At 43.1% G+C, this 13,662-nt stretch overlaps 1 protein-coding gene across 1 annotated transcript; it reads left to right on the forward strand.

The window, feature by feature from the left end:
* The first annotated feature begins 5,070 nt into the window (after window positions 1–5,070).
* LOC115106760 (probable tRNA methyltransferase 9B) lies at window positions 5,071–10,244 on the forward strand. The gene is made up of 3 exons (XM_029629811.1): window positions 5,071–5,308; window positions 8,535–8,737; window positions 9,390–10,244. Exons 2-3 carry the CDS (start codon window positions 8,575–8,577, stop codon window positions 9,503–9,505), a joined length of 279 nt encoding a protein of 92 aa, XP_029485671.1. The 5' UTR covers window positions 5,071–5,308; window positions 8,535–8,574; the 3' UTR covers window positions 9,506–10,244.
* The last annotated feature ends 3,418 nt before the right edge of the window (window positions 10,245–13,662 follow it).

Raw genomic sequence — 13,662 nt, forward strand, 5'->3', positions numbered from 1 at the left:
ACTGATGTAGGGATTGTCCGTTCCTGGTGTAATTCGGGCAGTTGTTGCCATCCTGTACCTGTCCCGCAGGTGTGATGTTCGGATGTTCGGACGATCCTGTGCAGGTGTTGTTACAGGTGGTCTGCCACTGCGAGGACGATCAGCTGTCCATCCTGTCTCCCTGTAACGCTGTCTTAGGTGTCTCACAGTACGGACATTGCAATTTATTGCCCTGGCCACACCTGCAGTCCTCATGCCTCCTTGCAGCACACCTAAGGCACGTTCACGCAGATGAGCAGTGACCCTGGGCATCTTTCTTTTTGTGTTTTTCGAGTCAGTAGAAAGGCCTCTTTAGTGTCCTAAGTTTTCATAATTGTGACCTTAATTGCCTATAATCTGTAAGCTGTTGGTGTCTTAACGACCGTTCCACAGGTGCGTGTTCATTAATTGTTTATGGTTTATTGAACAAGCATGGGAAACAGTGTGAAGATACATATCTGTGAAAATATTTGGATTTATACGAATTATCTTTGAAAGACAGGGTCCTGTACAAGGGGCGTTTCTTTTTTTGCTGAGTTTAGTTAGTATACCAAAAGTTCCCGGATGTTGTACTACATATGCCAAAATACGAAGTACACAAGCAGTGGACACTGGGTGCGTTCGTAAATTCGCTCTGGCTATCTACTCCGATTTCAGAGGACTCTTGTCTGAGTGTTTGAGAGCTCAGAACATCTGATGAATTTACGAATGCTCAACACCCGTTGAATTTGGCTGGTGTCAGTAAACATCGGTAAAAAAGCGTAATTAAATTGTTGCCAGCAGCACAGTTAGTAAACAAGGCTCTGGATAACATGAAAACTATCTAACCAGCTATGCTAGGGCGAGTAAAATGGTCAGAGAGAGGTGTTTTCTCATTTGTGTCTGGAAGTGGCTGGCAAGCTAGCCAACGTTAGACAGTTAGCTTGGGTGCTTGACTGACGTTCTGCGCTTGGACCAACCCTACTCCTTGGCCAGAGCATCCACTGTGCGCTCTAACACTCCAAGAGCAAAATACTCAGAATTTCTGAATGGACAATTGGACAACGCTCTGAATATACTAACTTCCAAAGCACTCTCTGAGCGCACTCTGGCACTCCAGATTGATTTTATGAACACACCTAAAGTCGTAAAATGTCTAGCTAGTAATTTATTATGCTAACAAGCTAGCAAGAGGTTGCATAGCAATAGCATCAACTTCCGGTAGACAGGCGTAGCGCTAGTATGCTCAACTGAAAGGATACAGTTTGTTTACAGTATACTAAAATGAACTAATAATATATAGTATGTATACTCATTAAGTATACAGTATGTTAAGTATGGGTATTCGAACACAGCTAATCTACCACAGCCACATCATTTTCAAAAGTCATACCATCTGACAAGAAAAGTTTGCGGTGGAAGGAGAAAACCGATGTGGTGACCTATCACATAGCGAAATATATGGTCCCTATCTACACAGTGTAAAAGCCTGGCTTCAAAAAGCTGCGAAACACAATTGACCACAAATATCAGTTATCAAGCCGCAAGTATTTTGCGGAAGAATCATTGCCACAGTTATACATTGCTACCTGCGAAAGAGTCACGATAAGCTGGCAAATGTGTCTTACTTTTCTACTGATCGATCGGAATGTCGGCGCCATACCTGAGCTTGACAGTCCACCATCAAGATGAAGAATGGACATTTCAGACTTCATACTTCCCGTTGACCATACGGGTGAAATAATAGCTGTTGTTGTCCCCAGGTGCAACGGAAGACAGGCAGGTGAAGATGAGACAGAGAATGTGTTTTTCTCCACTGTCAGGAGGCCTGTGACCAGGAGGACAAGGACAGTTGAACATGAGCTGTACATCAATTTGCCTAGGCTGTGTATCTGTCCTTGATTGCCACACAAACATCCACCTTGGTTTGTCTAACAGTGTTATGTGTGACGCCGACCACGTGAATGATCCAAACTGATTAAAATAAATGTAAATAGTCTCTCTTGCCTTTGTACCCCCTGTGCCAGGAGGCAGTTGTATAAGCTTGTTTCTCCCAGCTCTAAGATATCGCACCAGCTCTAACTGTCATAGTGAATGTTCGGAATCAACTTTTAGCAGTACTGTATCAGTCATTTCACAGTATTTTTTTTCCTTCTGTATCATTCTGTGACAAGGATGAACAGTGTCTTAGATGAAATTTGTTCAGTTTTAATTTTATACTTGTCGTTTTTGTTCCTTCATTTGTGTACTCCTGTTTGTGTTTTATTTTACTATGTGCAAAGGCACCTCTGCAGAAGATGAAAAAACAGCTATGAAGCTATGAAGTGAAGATTAAATCAAGTATTTGGTCCATTTTGCTGCCATGTATTGTTTTATCAGTGTTTTGAGCTGGAAAATGAAGAGTATTAAACAGAAAATAATATATTTTCAACTAATTAAATTCGTTTTTTGGCCTTGTGCAGAGGAGAATGCAATTTCTTAACATATTTTCCAGTCTGTTTAAACAAAATATTCGATATGAAATGTGTTTCCTTCATATTCCTCTGTGGAACATGGAAGCTCTGCCAGGGGTATTGGTCATGCTGCATGATGGCTGTGTCCCAAATAAAATGTTATTTATCACATGCTTCATAAACAACAGATGTAGACTAACAGTGAACTGCTTACTTACAGGTCCCTAAAGATAATACAACATTAAAGTAGTGACATGAGGAATATATACACAATGAACAATGTGTAAAAATAACATGGCTATATACAGGGAGTACCAGTACCGAGTCGATGGGCAGGGGTACGAGGTAATCGGAGTAGATGTACAGTACTGTACATATCAGTAGGTGTATAGGGACTAGGCAACAGGATAGATAAGACAGTAGCAGCAGCGTATGTGGTGAGTGTGTCTGGTGTCCATATGCATGTGTGCGCGTGTGTGTGTGTGTGTGTTGGGGTGTCATTGTAAGTGTGTGAGAGTTAGTGCAAAAAAGGGTCTATGCAGGCAGTCCGTGTAGCCATTTGATGAGCTATTTAGCAGTCTTATGGCTAGGGGGTAGATGCTGTTCAGTGTCCTGTTGGTTCACAGACTTGGTGCACTGGTACCACTTGCCTTGCGGTAGCAGAGAGAACAGTCTATGGCTTGGGTGGGCACTGTCGTGCCCTCTTCACAACTGTATGTGTGGACGATGTTAATTCCTTAGTGATGTGGACACTGAGGAACTTGAAGTTCTCAAACCGCTCCTCTACAGCCCCATCGATGTGGATGGGGGTGTGCTCTCCCCTCCGTTTCTTATAGCCATGTCTTTTGTCTTGCTAACGCTGAGGTAGAGGTTGTCCTGGCACCACACTGTCAGGTCTCTGTCAAAAGTGCACTAGTAGTGCACTAAATATATATTTTTTTAATTCAACCTTTATTTAACTAGGCAAGTCAGTTAAGAACAAATTTTTATATACAATGACAGCCTACAGCAGCCAAACCTAGACAACACTGGGCCAATTGTGCACTGCCCTATGGGACTCTCAATCACGGCTGGTTGTGATACAGCCTGGATTCGAACCAGGGTGTCTGTGTGTGAGAGCGCCTCTAGCACTGAGATACAGTGTCTTAGAACGCTGCGCCACTCGGGAGTCCAATATATAAGGATTAGGGTGTGTTTGTCAAAAGTAGTGCACTGAGTATATAAAACATTAAGAACTCTTTCCATGTCACTAGAGATCCTGGTTCGATACCGGCCTGTGTCGCAGCTGGCCACAATCAGGAGACCCATGAGGAGACACACAATTGACCCAGCGTCGTCCAGGTTAGGGGAGGTTTTGGCCGGCCAGGATGTTCTTGTCCCATTGCGCTGTAGCGACTCCTGTGGAGCATGCACACTGACGCGGTAACTTGTTAAATCCACTTCAATCAGTGTAGATGAAAGGGAGGGAGACAGGTTTTAAAATGATTTTTCTAAAGCCTTGAGACGATTGATATATGAATTGTGTATGTGTACCGTTCAGAGGATGAATGGACAAGACAAAAGATTTTAAGTGCCTTTGAATGGGGGGGGGGGTGGTATGGTAGTAGGTGCCAGACTCACCGGTTTGTGTCAAGAACTGCAACGCTACTGGATTTTGTTACGCTCAATAGTTTCCCGTGTATATCAAGAATAGTCCACCACTCCAAGGACATTCAGCCAACTTCACACAACTGTGGGAAGCATTGGACTCAAAAATGAGCCAGCATCCCTGTGGAATGCTTTCGACACCTTGTAGAGTCCATGCCCTGACGAATTGAGGCTGTTCCGAGGGCAAAATATTAATAAAGTGTTCCCACTCAATATTAAGAAAGTGTTCCTAATGTTTGGCATACTCAGGGTATATAGGGTGCAATTTGGGAAGCAACCTGTTCTGAATACCTACCACATCACTGAAATTACAAGGGACACAACATGTAATCACTGCCCCAGTTGAACACAAACTAACACCCAAATATCCCAGAATGCGCATGGCACAAATTCTGGGACATCTTAATGGAGTGTCCTTAATCTGCCAGGTATATGTTATAATCTGGTGGTAGTAAATGGTAATCCCAGCCCAACTGGTTCATGGAAAAGCACCTTTGTGTATAATAGCCGTGATTTGTTTATTGTTCCTGTAGTATTGTGATGATTGTGCATTCAGACCATGCTCCTTTGAACAGTTTTGTCTGACAGGACATGTGAGCACCCAGTTAACAAAGTTCCCCCAACTTTAGAGAACATTCCTTTAAGAGTCTCATTAGGTCATTAACTATGTTTTCATAGGAATGTTCCCCTGATGTGCAAGGAATGTTTCCAAGAGACCATCCCCTTAATGTCAATTAGAATTTACCTAGAATGTGGTTACCATGTTTTCAGAATTTAAGATATTAATGTTCTGGACACGTTTCAGTGGAATGTTGCAAGAACATTCATGTGTCCAGTTTTCTGTGGGTCATGAGAATAATCCATCAACATCCCACCAACAATACGCAGAACATCGTCACTGTATGTGTGTGTATTGTGTGTTGGTCATGTGAGATAGCTGACCAATGGCAATCATGGATTAGACGCCGCCAGTATGATTTGGTCGCGGACTGAATGGTAGTTGAATTAGTTAGCATTTTAGCTAACCCGAACCTTTGTTTTAACCTGCTACGGAAACTCAATTCTGACATAAACTGTACCCCATCTAGTCAAAACAGGTTAGAACGGCAATTTATTTCAGCGTTTATCAACGAAGCCTTCCTATTTGTCCATCTTGCTATTGTTGCTGACATGTAACCGAAACGAAAAATTGTCAGACAGAAGAATATACGGTAAATATGATGCATGTTAAATTGTTATAACGTTGCCGATTGAACGGAATACAAATTTGAGTATGCTACACGAAGAACCGTATATATAGCTTTTCGTAGGGTAAGGGTACATCAATGTAGTCAACCCAGATCTAAAAGAATGATCTCTATTGTGATCCCTGAGTCCCTCTATAGCGTTATCAGCCTAATAGAAGTAAAATAATCTGTTTGTAAATACTGTATGGGGAAATTCCACGTTAACAGAGTGACACTGAGACTCAGATTTTTCTGCTCAGATGCAACGTTTGGTAACAGAATGATGGCACAAACCTTCATTTTGTTACTAAACTTTATATCTGCCCTGTACAAGTAAATATGGTTTTGTACAATATTCAGTGAACATTGTTAAATGTAGTCCTGCATAGAGTTGTGTGGTTTGTTTAACTTTGCACTCCTTGGTTTTTGTTTTAAAGTGATAAATCTGAATCTTATTCACTCTGTTAGAGGAATTGCCCTATGGAACTCTAGGGACCATAGTCAATCGTTGGGTAATGAGTCAGCAACTGTCTCTATCTAAGTGGCATGCTTCACTGAAAAACCGGTTCTGTTGTGGTTTATGAGACTTAGTATTGTGCTCTCCCTCTTCCAGTGATTTAGCCATTGACATAGCTTTTAGTCCAGGACTAGGCTTAATGTGTCCAGGAGACCTGCCCTTATAGCACAGGTGGTAGATGTTGTGCATGTTCCCTATAACTGTAGGATTGCTCAAGCCCTGCTCTGGCTGTTCCTCTTTAATCGCTACTCTGCAGAGGAAGTAACACTAGCTGACTGTGAATGGCCTTGTATCGTCATTAACCTAACTGACTCGCATTGCACAGCAGAAAGCCTTTAGTAACTGCTGAGATTTAAAGTTCAGTAGGCTGTGTCTGTTCAAATCATAGAGATAGATGGAGGGCGCATCTTTATATCTGTGCCATTATAGAATCTGTGACAGTTTGGGCAGCGCCATTGAGGCTACAACAGAGGAATCCCCACCCAGTTGACTACTTTGGCTACTTTAAAATGGTGGAAGCATGGCGGAAGCACTCAATGGCGCTGCCCATGCTAAAATAGCCTTTTGGCCACCAGAGGCCTCATTCTCTATGGTTCAAATAATGAAACATTTGATTCTGAGCGAAATATCGCGTCATATTTGGAACTGTATGTATTGAGAGTTGGTGTTGAATGTTTAGTTCATCTTGTGCACATTTGCGGCTGAATGTCGAATTACAGTATAGGCCGACAGATGGAGGGGAAAGGACAGCGATGAAGGGTCTAGCCAGTTTCAGAAAGTTCCTTCACAACAGTGTGTGTCAGCTTAGTGCTCATGGTGAAAACTGATTCTGCTGGTAGTGGCAACCTACTAGATTTGGATGATATAGGGTTGATGATTGGCTCGCCGGCCTAGAAGTAAACCTCAGTTGATGACAGCTCATTGTTTACAGTTAAAGTCGGAAGTTTACATACACCTTAGTCAAATAGATTTAAACTCAGTTTTTCACAATTCCTGACATTTAATCCTAGTAAAATTCCCTTGTTTAGGTCAGTTAGATCACCACATTATTTTAAGAATGTGAAATGTCAGAATAATAATAGAGAGAATTATTTCTTTCAGCTTTTATTTCTTTCATCACATTCCCAGTGGGTCAGAAGTTCACATACACTCAATTATTATTTGGTAGCATAGCCTTTAAATTGTTTAACTTGGGTCAAACGTTCCGGGTAGCCTTCCACAAGCTTCCCACAATATGTTGGGTGAATTTTGGCCCATTCCTCCTGACAGAGCTGTTGTAACTGAGTCAGGTTTGTAGGCCTCCTTGCTCACACACGCCTTTTCAGTTCTACCAACACATTTTCTAAAGGATTGAGGTCAGGGTTTGTGATGGCCACTCCAATACCTTGACTTTGTTGTCCTTAAGCCAATTTGCCACAATTTTGGAAGTATGCTTGGGGTCATTGTCCATTTGGAAGACCCATTTGCAACCCAGCTCTAACTTTAACTTTAACTCTAACTGATGTCTTGAGATGTTGTTTCAATATATCCACATAATTTCCTGCCTCATGATGCCAAATGATTTGTACAGATGAACGTGGTATCTTCAGTTGTTTTGAAATTGCTCCCAAGGATGAACCAGACTTGTGGAGGTCTACATTTTTTTTCTTTGCGTTCTTGGCTGATTTGTTTTGATTTTCCCATGATGTCAAGCAAAGAGGCACTGAGTTTGAAGGTAGACCTTGAAATACATCCACAGGTACACCTCCAATTGACTCAAATGATGTCATTTAGCTTTTCAGAAGCTTTTAAAGCCGTGACATCATTTTCCAAGCTGTTTAAAGGCACAGTCAACTTAGTGTATGTAAACTTCTGACCCAGTGGAATTGTGATACAGTGAAATAATCTGTCTGTAAACAATTGTTTGAAGAATTACTTGTGTCATGCACAAAGTAGATGTCCTAACCGACTTGCCAAAATTATAGTTTGTTAACAAGAAATTTGTGGATGGTTGAAAAGCGAGTTTTAATGACTCCAATCTAAGTGTATGTAAACCTCCGACCTCAACTGTATATTTTTTTTATTGTATTATTATAATTGTGTGTATATGTATTTATTTATTATTATGTGTATATTTATTATATATATTCTAATTAGCAACTCATTCTGAAACACTGAGGAATGTAACAATTTCATTAATTACAAACTACATGACCCTCCCTTGGATTAGATTTTTTTTAAATACTAAAACCTCCAGGTACCGTTCTGTACATTTCGGTCTGTCCCTAATGACATTAGGATCCTCTCTTTTGGTTATCCTTTAGCCTTACTTGACCTCATGCTAAATCTGCTGTGATGTTGCTGGGTTTGACATCTGTACTGACATTGTAATTCTCACACCGATCATTATATTGAATACTTTTGTTCATCATGTAGGAACATTAAAAGGCCAGGGTTGTGTTCTTTAGGAACAAAATTACAGATTTTTTTTTGAAATGGAACAACAACCTGTCCTGAGCTAAAAGGCCAAGGTCTTGTTTTGTACACACAACAGATTTTGGGGGTGGAAATGGGTCAAGGGACTATCTGTCCTGAACTTAGCTCATAAAACCACTGGCTATGTCCCAAATGGCATCTATTTCGGGAATACGAGCACCATTTGGGATGCAGCCTCTGCCTTGAAAATCCAACCCGTTGTTATCGTCTTCCCTGTAGCTGTGCGGCTGAGTTGGGCTGAATTTATGAGCGAGCCTTGATGCTTGTGATGGAGGACGCTGCCACTCGGCTGGAGAGGGAGCATGTGCACAGCGTCTATGAGAAGATTGCTCCCTATTTTAACGACAGCCGCGACAAGGCCTGGCCCAAGGTGCGCCAGTTCCTACTGGAGCATGAGCCTAGCAGTATCATCGCTGACGTGGGTATGTACGCTACTGTGTCTGTTCTACTACTGATGGACATGCATTAAGTGGGTATGTGTCTGGCTTTTTACTGGCCTCTGTCTGTCTTACCACTATCTGTTGTTGCCCGAGTTGAATTGAAACGAACAAAAAGGCCAATAACCTTAGGCAGAGTATGTTTTCTACCTGCTATTGATTGATTTCTTGATGCAATGTTTCGTTGTCATCAAGCAAATCGTTTTTTTTTGTTTTACGCATGCAGTCGGCTACTGTAAGATGTTGTGATATCATTCATTTCACGCTAAGGAATTGGTTTTCACACTCGAAAGTACCAGTCATTCTGATTCTGAGGCCTTGCTTCAAGTCATGATGTCAATGTCAAAACACAAGTAGCACACCAAAAGTAGTGCCATTTTGTATTGGCCTCATGCATGTCTTTCTCCTGGGGTTGATATCTAGGCTGAATCCTGATTCTCCGCCATTCTCCCAAAGGGTGCATATGCACATGCACATTTCCAGTCAGGGATAAACCATGGTGGAAACTCCCTACAGCCAATGTTTACACCAATCCAATTATTTGAAATCCGTTATGGCAAGTGCACACTTTGGGAGAAGGGTAGAGAACTGGGACCTGGTGTTTGTTGTTGATTGTCTGCCATCATCCACATCACAGGCTGTGGCAATGGCAAGTACCTGCACGTCAATGGCAGTGTGTTCAAGCTGGGCTGTGACGTGTCTCCCCCTTGTGGACTCAGCTCGGAGCCAGGGCCACGAGGTGCAGCTGTGTGACTGCCTCAGGCTGCCCTACAGGGACAGCTGCTTTTACGGCGTCCTTTCCATCGCAGGTAGGCCTATACTTCACTCAACATGGGAGGTTAGTGGTCTAGCGGTTAGTGTGTCTAACCCCAGTTCAATCAAAATGGGTTTGAATCCGGCAAACAGGCTTGCATTCTAACTCGCACTCCTGCTACCATTACTGTCTTATTTTCACTGTCCCCCCACTCTCTCCTCGGGCGTAACCCTACAATGTTTGCGTATCAGAAGTGCCTGGATAGGTGTTATCAGTGTCTTTTTCCAAGTCGGTCCATTAGACTATTGTATGTTCACTGAAGTTCTCAAATTACATTATGCTATAGAGACCTCTGATTATTCATTGTTAAGGGTTTATACCCATTTTCCATGACTTCTCCATGACTTTTAACTACATGTTTATGACTATTATTATAGCCTACATGTAAGAGTAAGTATTATTGACACTGGAAGGCTACTGTGTCTGATCCCATGTAGGCCACCATCTCTTGCAATTGTGCCCTTGATCAAGAACTGCACTGTTAGTCACATGTTGTCATCCCTCCATCTGGAGAGCTCCTGGGTGTGCAGGCTTGGCTTTTGATCCAAGTCTGCTCATCAAGGTCCTGTTGAGCAGCTGATGTTTAGGTTACAATGTGGTAAGACCAGGGCTGGAACAAAAGCCTGCAAACCCAGTAGCTATCCTGGAGGATGGTTGCCACCCTTGATATAAATAAAGTATTGCAACATTACAACCAAATACTTTTGTCTTTTTTTAAATGATTCCTTCATTCAATGAATCAGTGCTCAAACAAATAACTTGCTTTGAAGTAGCCTACCTTATCTAATTAGACATGTTTATATAGCCTGCAGTATAAGGCTAAAACATTCATGTTTCAGGGGAGATCTTTGCACATCAAGGTATTTGTCAATTAGGCTATTCTTAGACCATTTTTTAAAATGTTGTTGCAATTACATGGCTTACAATTACCCAGCTTTCCAATGGTGCAGATTTTTTTAGTCCAGGATTCCCCAACTGGCGGCCCAAGTTTGCCGAGCAAAAAAATTAAAATGTATTCATTTTTTAATTTCTTTCATTGTTGGATATAAAAGATTGTAAGGCTATCTACAGTGCCGGTGGAAAGGTGACAACAACATGAATGCTTTGTTAGCTATAGTTAACTGTAGCAGTTTCTCACAAGTTATTCTAATTGGCTATCTAGTTAGTCTGTCTGGAATTATTTTCTGCACGGTAATGCTAGAGGCTTTTTTACCCAAAATTGATCAATTGAAAGTGTGAGTTCACAGCTCCTGAGACACGGTTAAGAAAGATTGTTTTGAACACTGACATAAACCTTTTTGGTTATAACAAGACAGATCTTCCAAAGGTGGTGGAGTGGCAATCTTTACAAAGGAACACCTTCCGTGCTCGGTTGTCTCCACCAAGTCTGTCCCCAAACAATTTGATTTGCTGAGCAAGCCTTCCTTCATGACCTAGCCTCTAAATTGGTATAGGCCAACAGCCCCCCCCGCAGCTACTTGCCCGAGCCTCCCCAGCTTCTCCTTCACCCAAATCCAGATAGCAGATGTTCTGAGAGAGCTGCAAAACCTGGACCCGTACAAATCAGCTGGGCTAGACAATCTGGACCCTCTCTTTCTAAAACTATCCGCCACCATTGTTGCAACCCCTATTACTAGTCTGTTCAACCTCTTTCGTATCGTCCAAGATCCCTAAAGATTGGAAAGCTGCCGCGGTCATCCCCCTCTTCAAAGGGGGTGACACTCTAGACCCAAACTGTTATAGACCTATACCCATCCTGCCCTGCCTCCTCTAAAGTCTTCGAAAACCAAGTTAATAAACAGATCACTGACCATTTCGAATCCCACCGTACCTTCTCCGCTGTGCAATCCAGTTTTCGAGCTGTTCACAGGTGCACCTCAGCCACGCTCTAGGTCCTAAACGATAACATAACCGCCATAGATAAGACAGTACTGTGCAGCCGCCTTCATCGACCTGGCCAAGGCTTTCGACTCTGCCAAACTTACCCTAGTAAAACTGACTATCCTACCGATCCTCGACTTCGGCGATGTCATCTACAAAATTGCTTCCAACACTCTACTCAGCAAACTGGATGCAGTTTATCACAGTGCCATCCGTTTTGTCACTAAAGCACCTTATACCACCCACCACTGCAACCTGTATGCTCTAGTCGGCTGGCCCTCGCTACATATTCGTCGCCAGACCCACTGGCTCCAGGTCATCTACAAGTCCATGCTAGGTAAAGCTCCGCCTTATCTCAGTTCACTGGTCACGATGGCAACACCCATCCGTAGCACGCGCTCCAGCAGGTGTATCTCACTGATCATCCCTAAAGCCAACACCTCATTTGGCCGCCTTTCGTTCCAGTTCTCTGCTGCCTGTGACTGGAACGAATTGCAAAAATAGCTGAAGTTGGCGACTTTTATCTCCCTCACCAACTTCAAACATCTGCTATCTGAGCAGCTAACCGGAGAGAGAGGGGAGAAAGAGGTCAGAGCACAGGGTAGGGCAGTGTGAGCAGAACCAGCGGTGTCGTTTGACTTAGCAAACGAGGATCGGATGTCGTCGACCTTCTTTTCAAAATGGTTGACGAAGTCATCTGCAGAGAGGGAGGAGGGGGGGAGGGGGAGGAGGATTCAGGAGGGAGGAGAAGGTGGCAAAGAGCTTCCTAGGGTTAGAGGCAGATGCTTGGAATTTAGAGTGGTAGAAAGTGGCTTTAGCAGCAGAGACAGAAGAGGAAAATGTAGAGAGGAGGGAGTGAAAGGATGCCAGGTCCGCAGGGAGGCGAGTTTTCCTCCATTTCCGCTCGGCTGCCCGGAGCCCTGTTCTGTGAGCTCGCAATGAGTCGTCGAGCCACGGAGCAGGAGGGGAGGACCGAGCCGGCCTGGAGGATAGGGGACATAGAGAATCAAGGGATGCAGAAAGGGAGGAGAGGAGGGTTGAGGAGGCAGAATCAGGAGATAGGTTGGAGAAGGTTTGAGCAGAGGGAAGAGATGATAGGATGGAAGAGGAGAGAGTAGCGGGGGAGAGAGAGCGAAGATTGGGACGGCGCGATACCATCCGAGTAGGGGCAGTGTGGGAAGTGTTGGATGAGAGCAAGAGGGAAAAGGATACAAGGTAGTGGTCGGAGACTTGGAGGGGAGTTGCAGTGAGGTTAGTGGAAGAACATGTAGAGAGGGCCAGCCGACTAGAGCATACAAGTCGCAGTGGTGGGTGGTATAAGGTGCTTTAGTGACAAAACGGATGGCGCTGTGATAAACTGCATCCAGTTTGCTGAGTAGAGTTGGAAGCCATTTTGTAGATGACATCGCCGAAGTCGAGGATCGGTAGGATAGTCAGTTTTACTAGGGTAAGCTTGGCGGCGTGAGTGAAGGAGGCTTTGTTGCGGAATAGAAAGCCGACTCTTGATTTGATTTTCGATTGGAGATGTTTGATATGAGTCTGGAAGGAGAGTTTGCAGTCTAGCCAGACACCTAGGTACTTATAGATGTCCACATATTCAAGGTCGGAACCATCCAGGGTGGTGATGCTAGTCGGGCATGCGGGTGCAGGCAGCGATAGGTTGAAAAGCATGCATTTGGTTTTACTAGTGTTTAACCTCTTGCTCCTACCTGACACGCAGGCATCCCATCTAGACATCTGGAAATGCAAATGCACTACGCTAAATGCTAATAGTACTAGTTAAAACTCAAACGTTCATTAAAATACACATGCAGGGTAGTGAATTAAAGCTACACTCGTTGTGAATCCAGGCAACAAGTCAGACTTTTAAAATGCTTTTCGGCGAAAGCATGAGAAGCTATTATCTGATAGCATGTAACACCCCAAAAGACCCACAGGGGACGTAAACAAAATAATTAGCATAGTCGGCGCTACACAAAACGCACAAATAAAATATAAAACATTCATTACCTTTGACCATCTTCTTTGTTGGCACTCCTAGATGTCCCATAAACATCACTATTGGGTCTTTTTTTTCGATTAAATCGGTCCATATATAGCCTAGATATCGATCTATGAAGACTGTGTGATCAAGGAAAAAAATAGCGTTTTATAACGTAACGTCATTTTTTTAAATTAAAAAAGTTGACGATAAACTTTCACAAAACACTTCGAA

This window comes from Oncorhynchus nerka, linkage group LG23, assembly GCF_034236695.1.
Source record: "Oncorhynchus nerka isolate Pitt River linkage group LG23, Oner_Uvic_2.0, whole genome shotgun sequence".
In the NCBI taxonomy this organism is placed as follows: domain Eukaryota; kingdom Metazoa; phylum Chordata; class Actinopteri; order Salmoniformes; family Salmonidae; genus Oncorhynchus; species Oncorhynchus nerka.

Bases quoted from the DNA above. Each gene is read 5' to 3' on its own strand.
- LOC115106760 (XM_029629811.1), top strand. From the start codon at position 8,575: ATGCTTGTGATGGAGGACGCTGCCACTCGGCTGGAGAGGGAGCATGTG. The intron at 8,738-9,389 runs GTATGTACGCTA...TCCACATCACAG, and splicing joins CAGTATCATCGCTGACGTGG to GCTGTGGCAATGGCAAGTAC.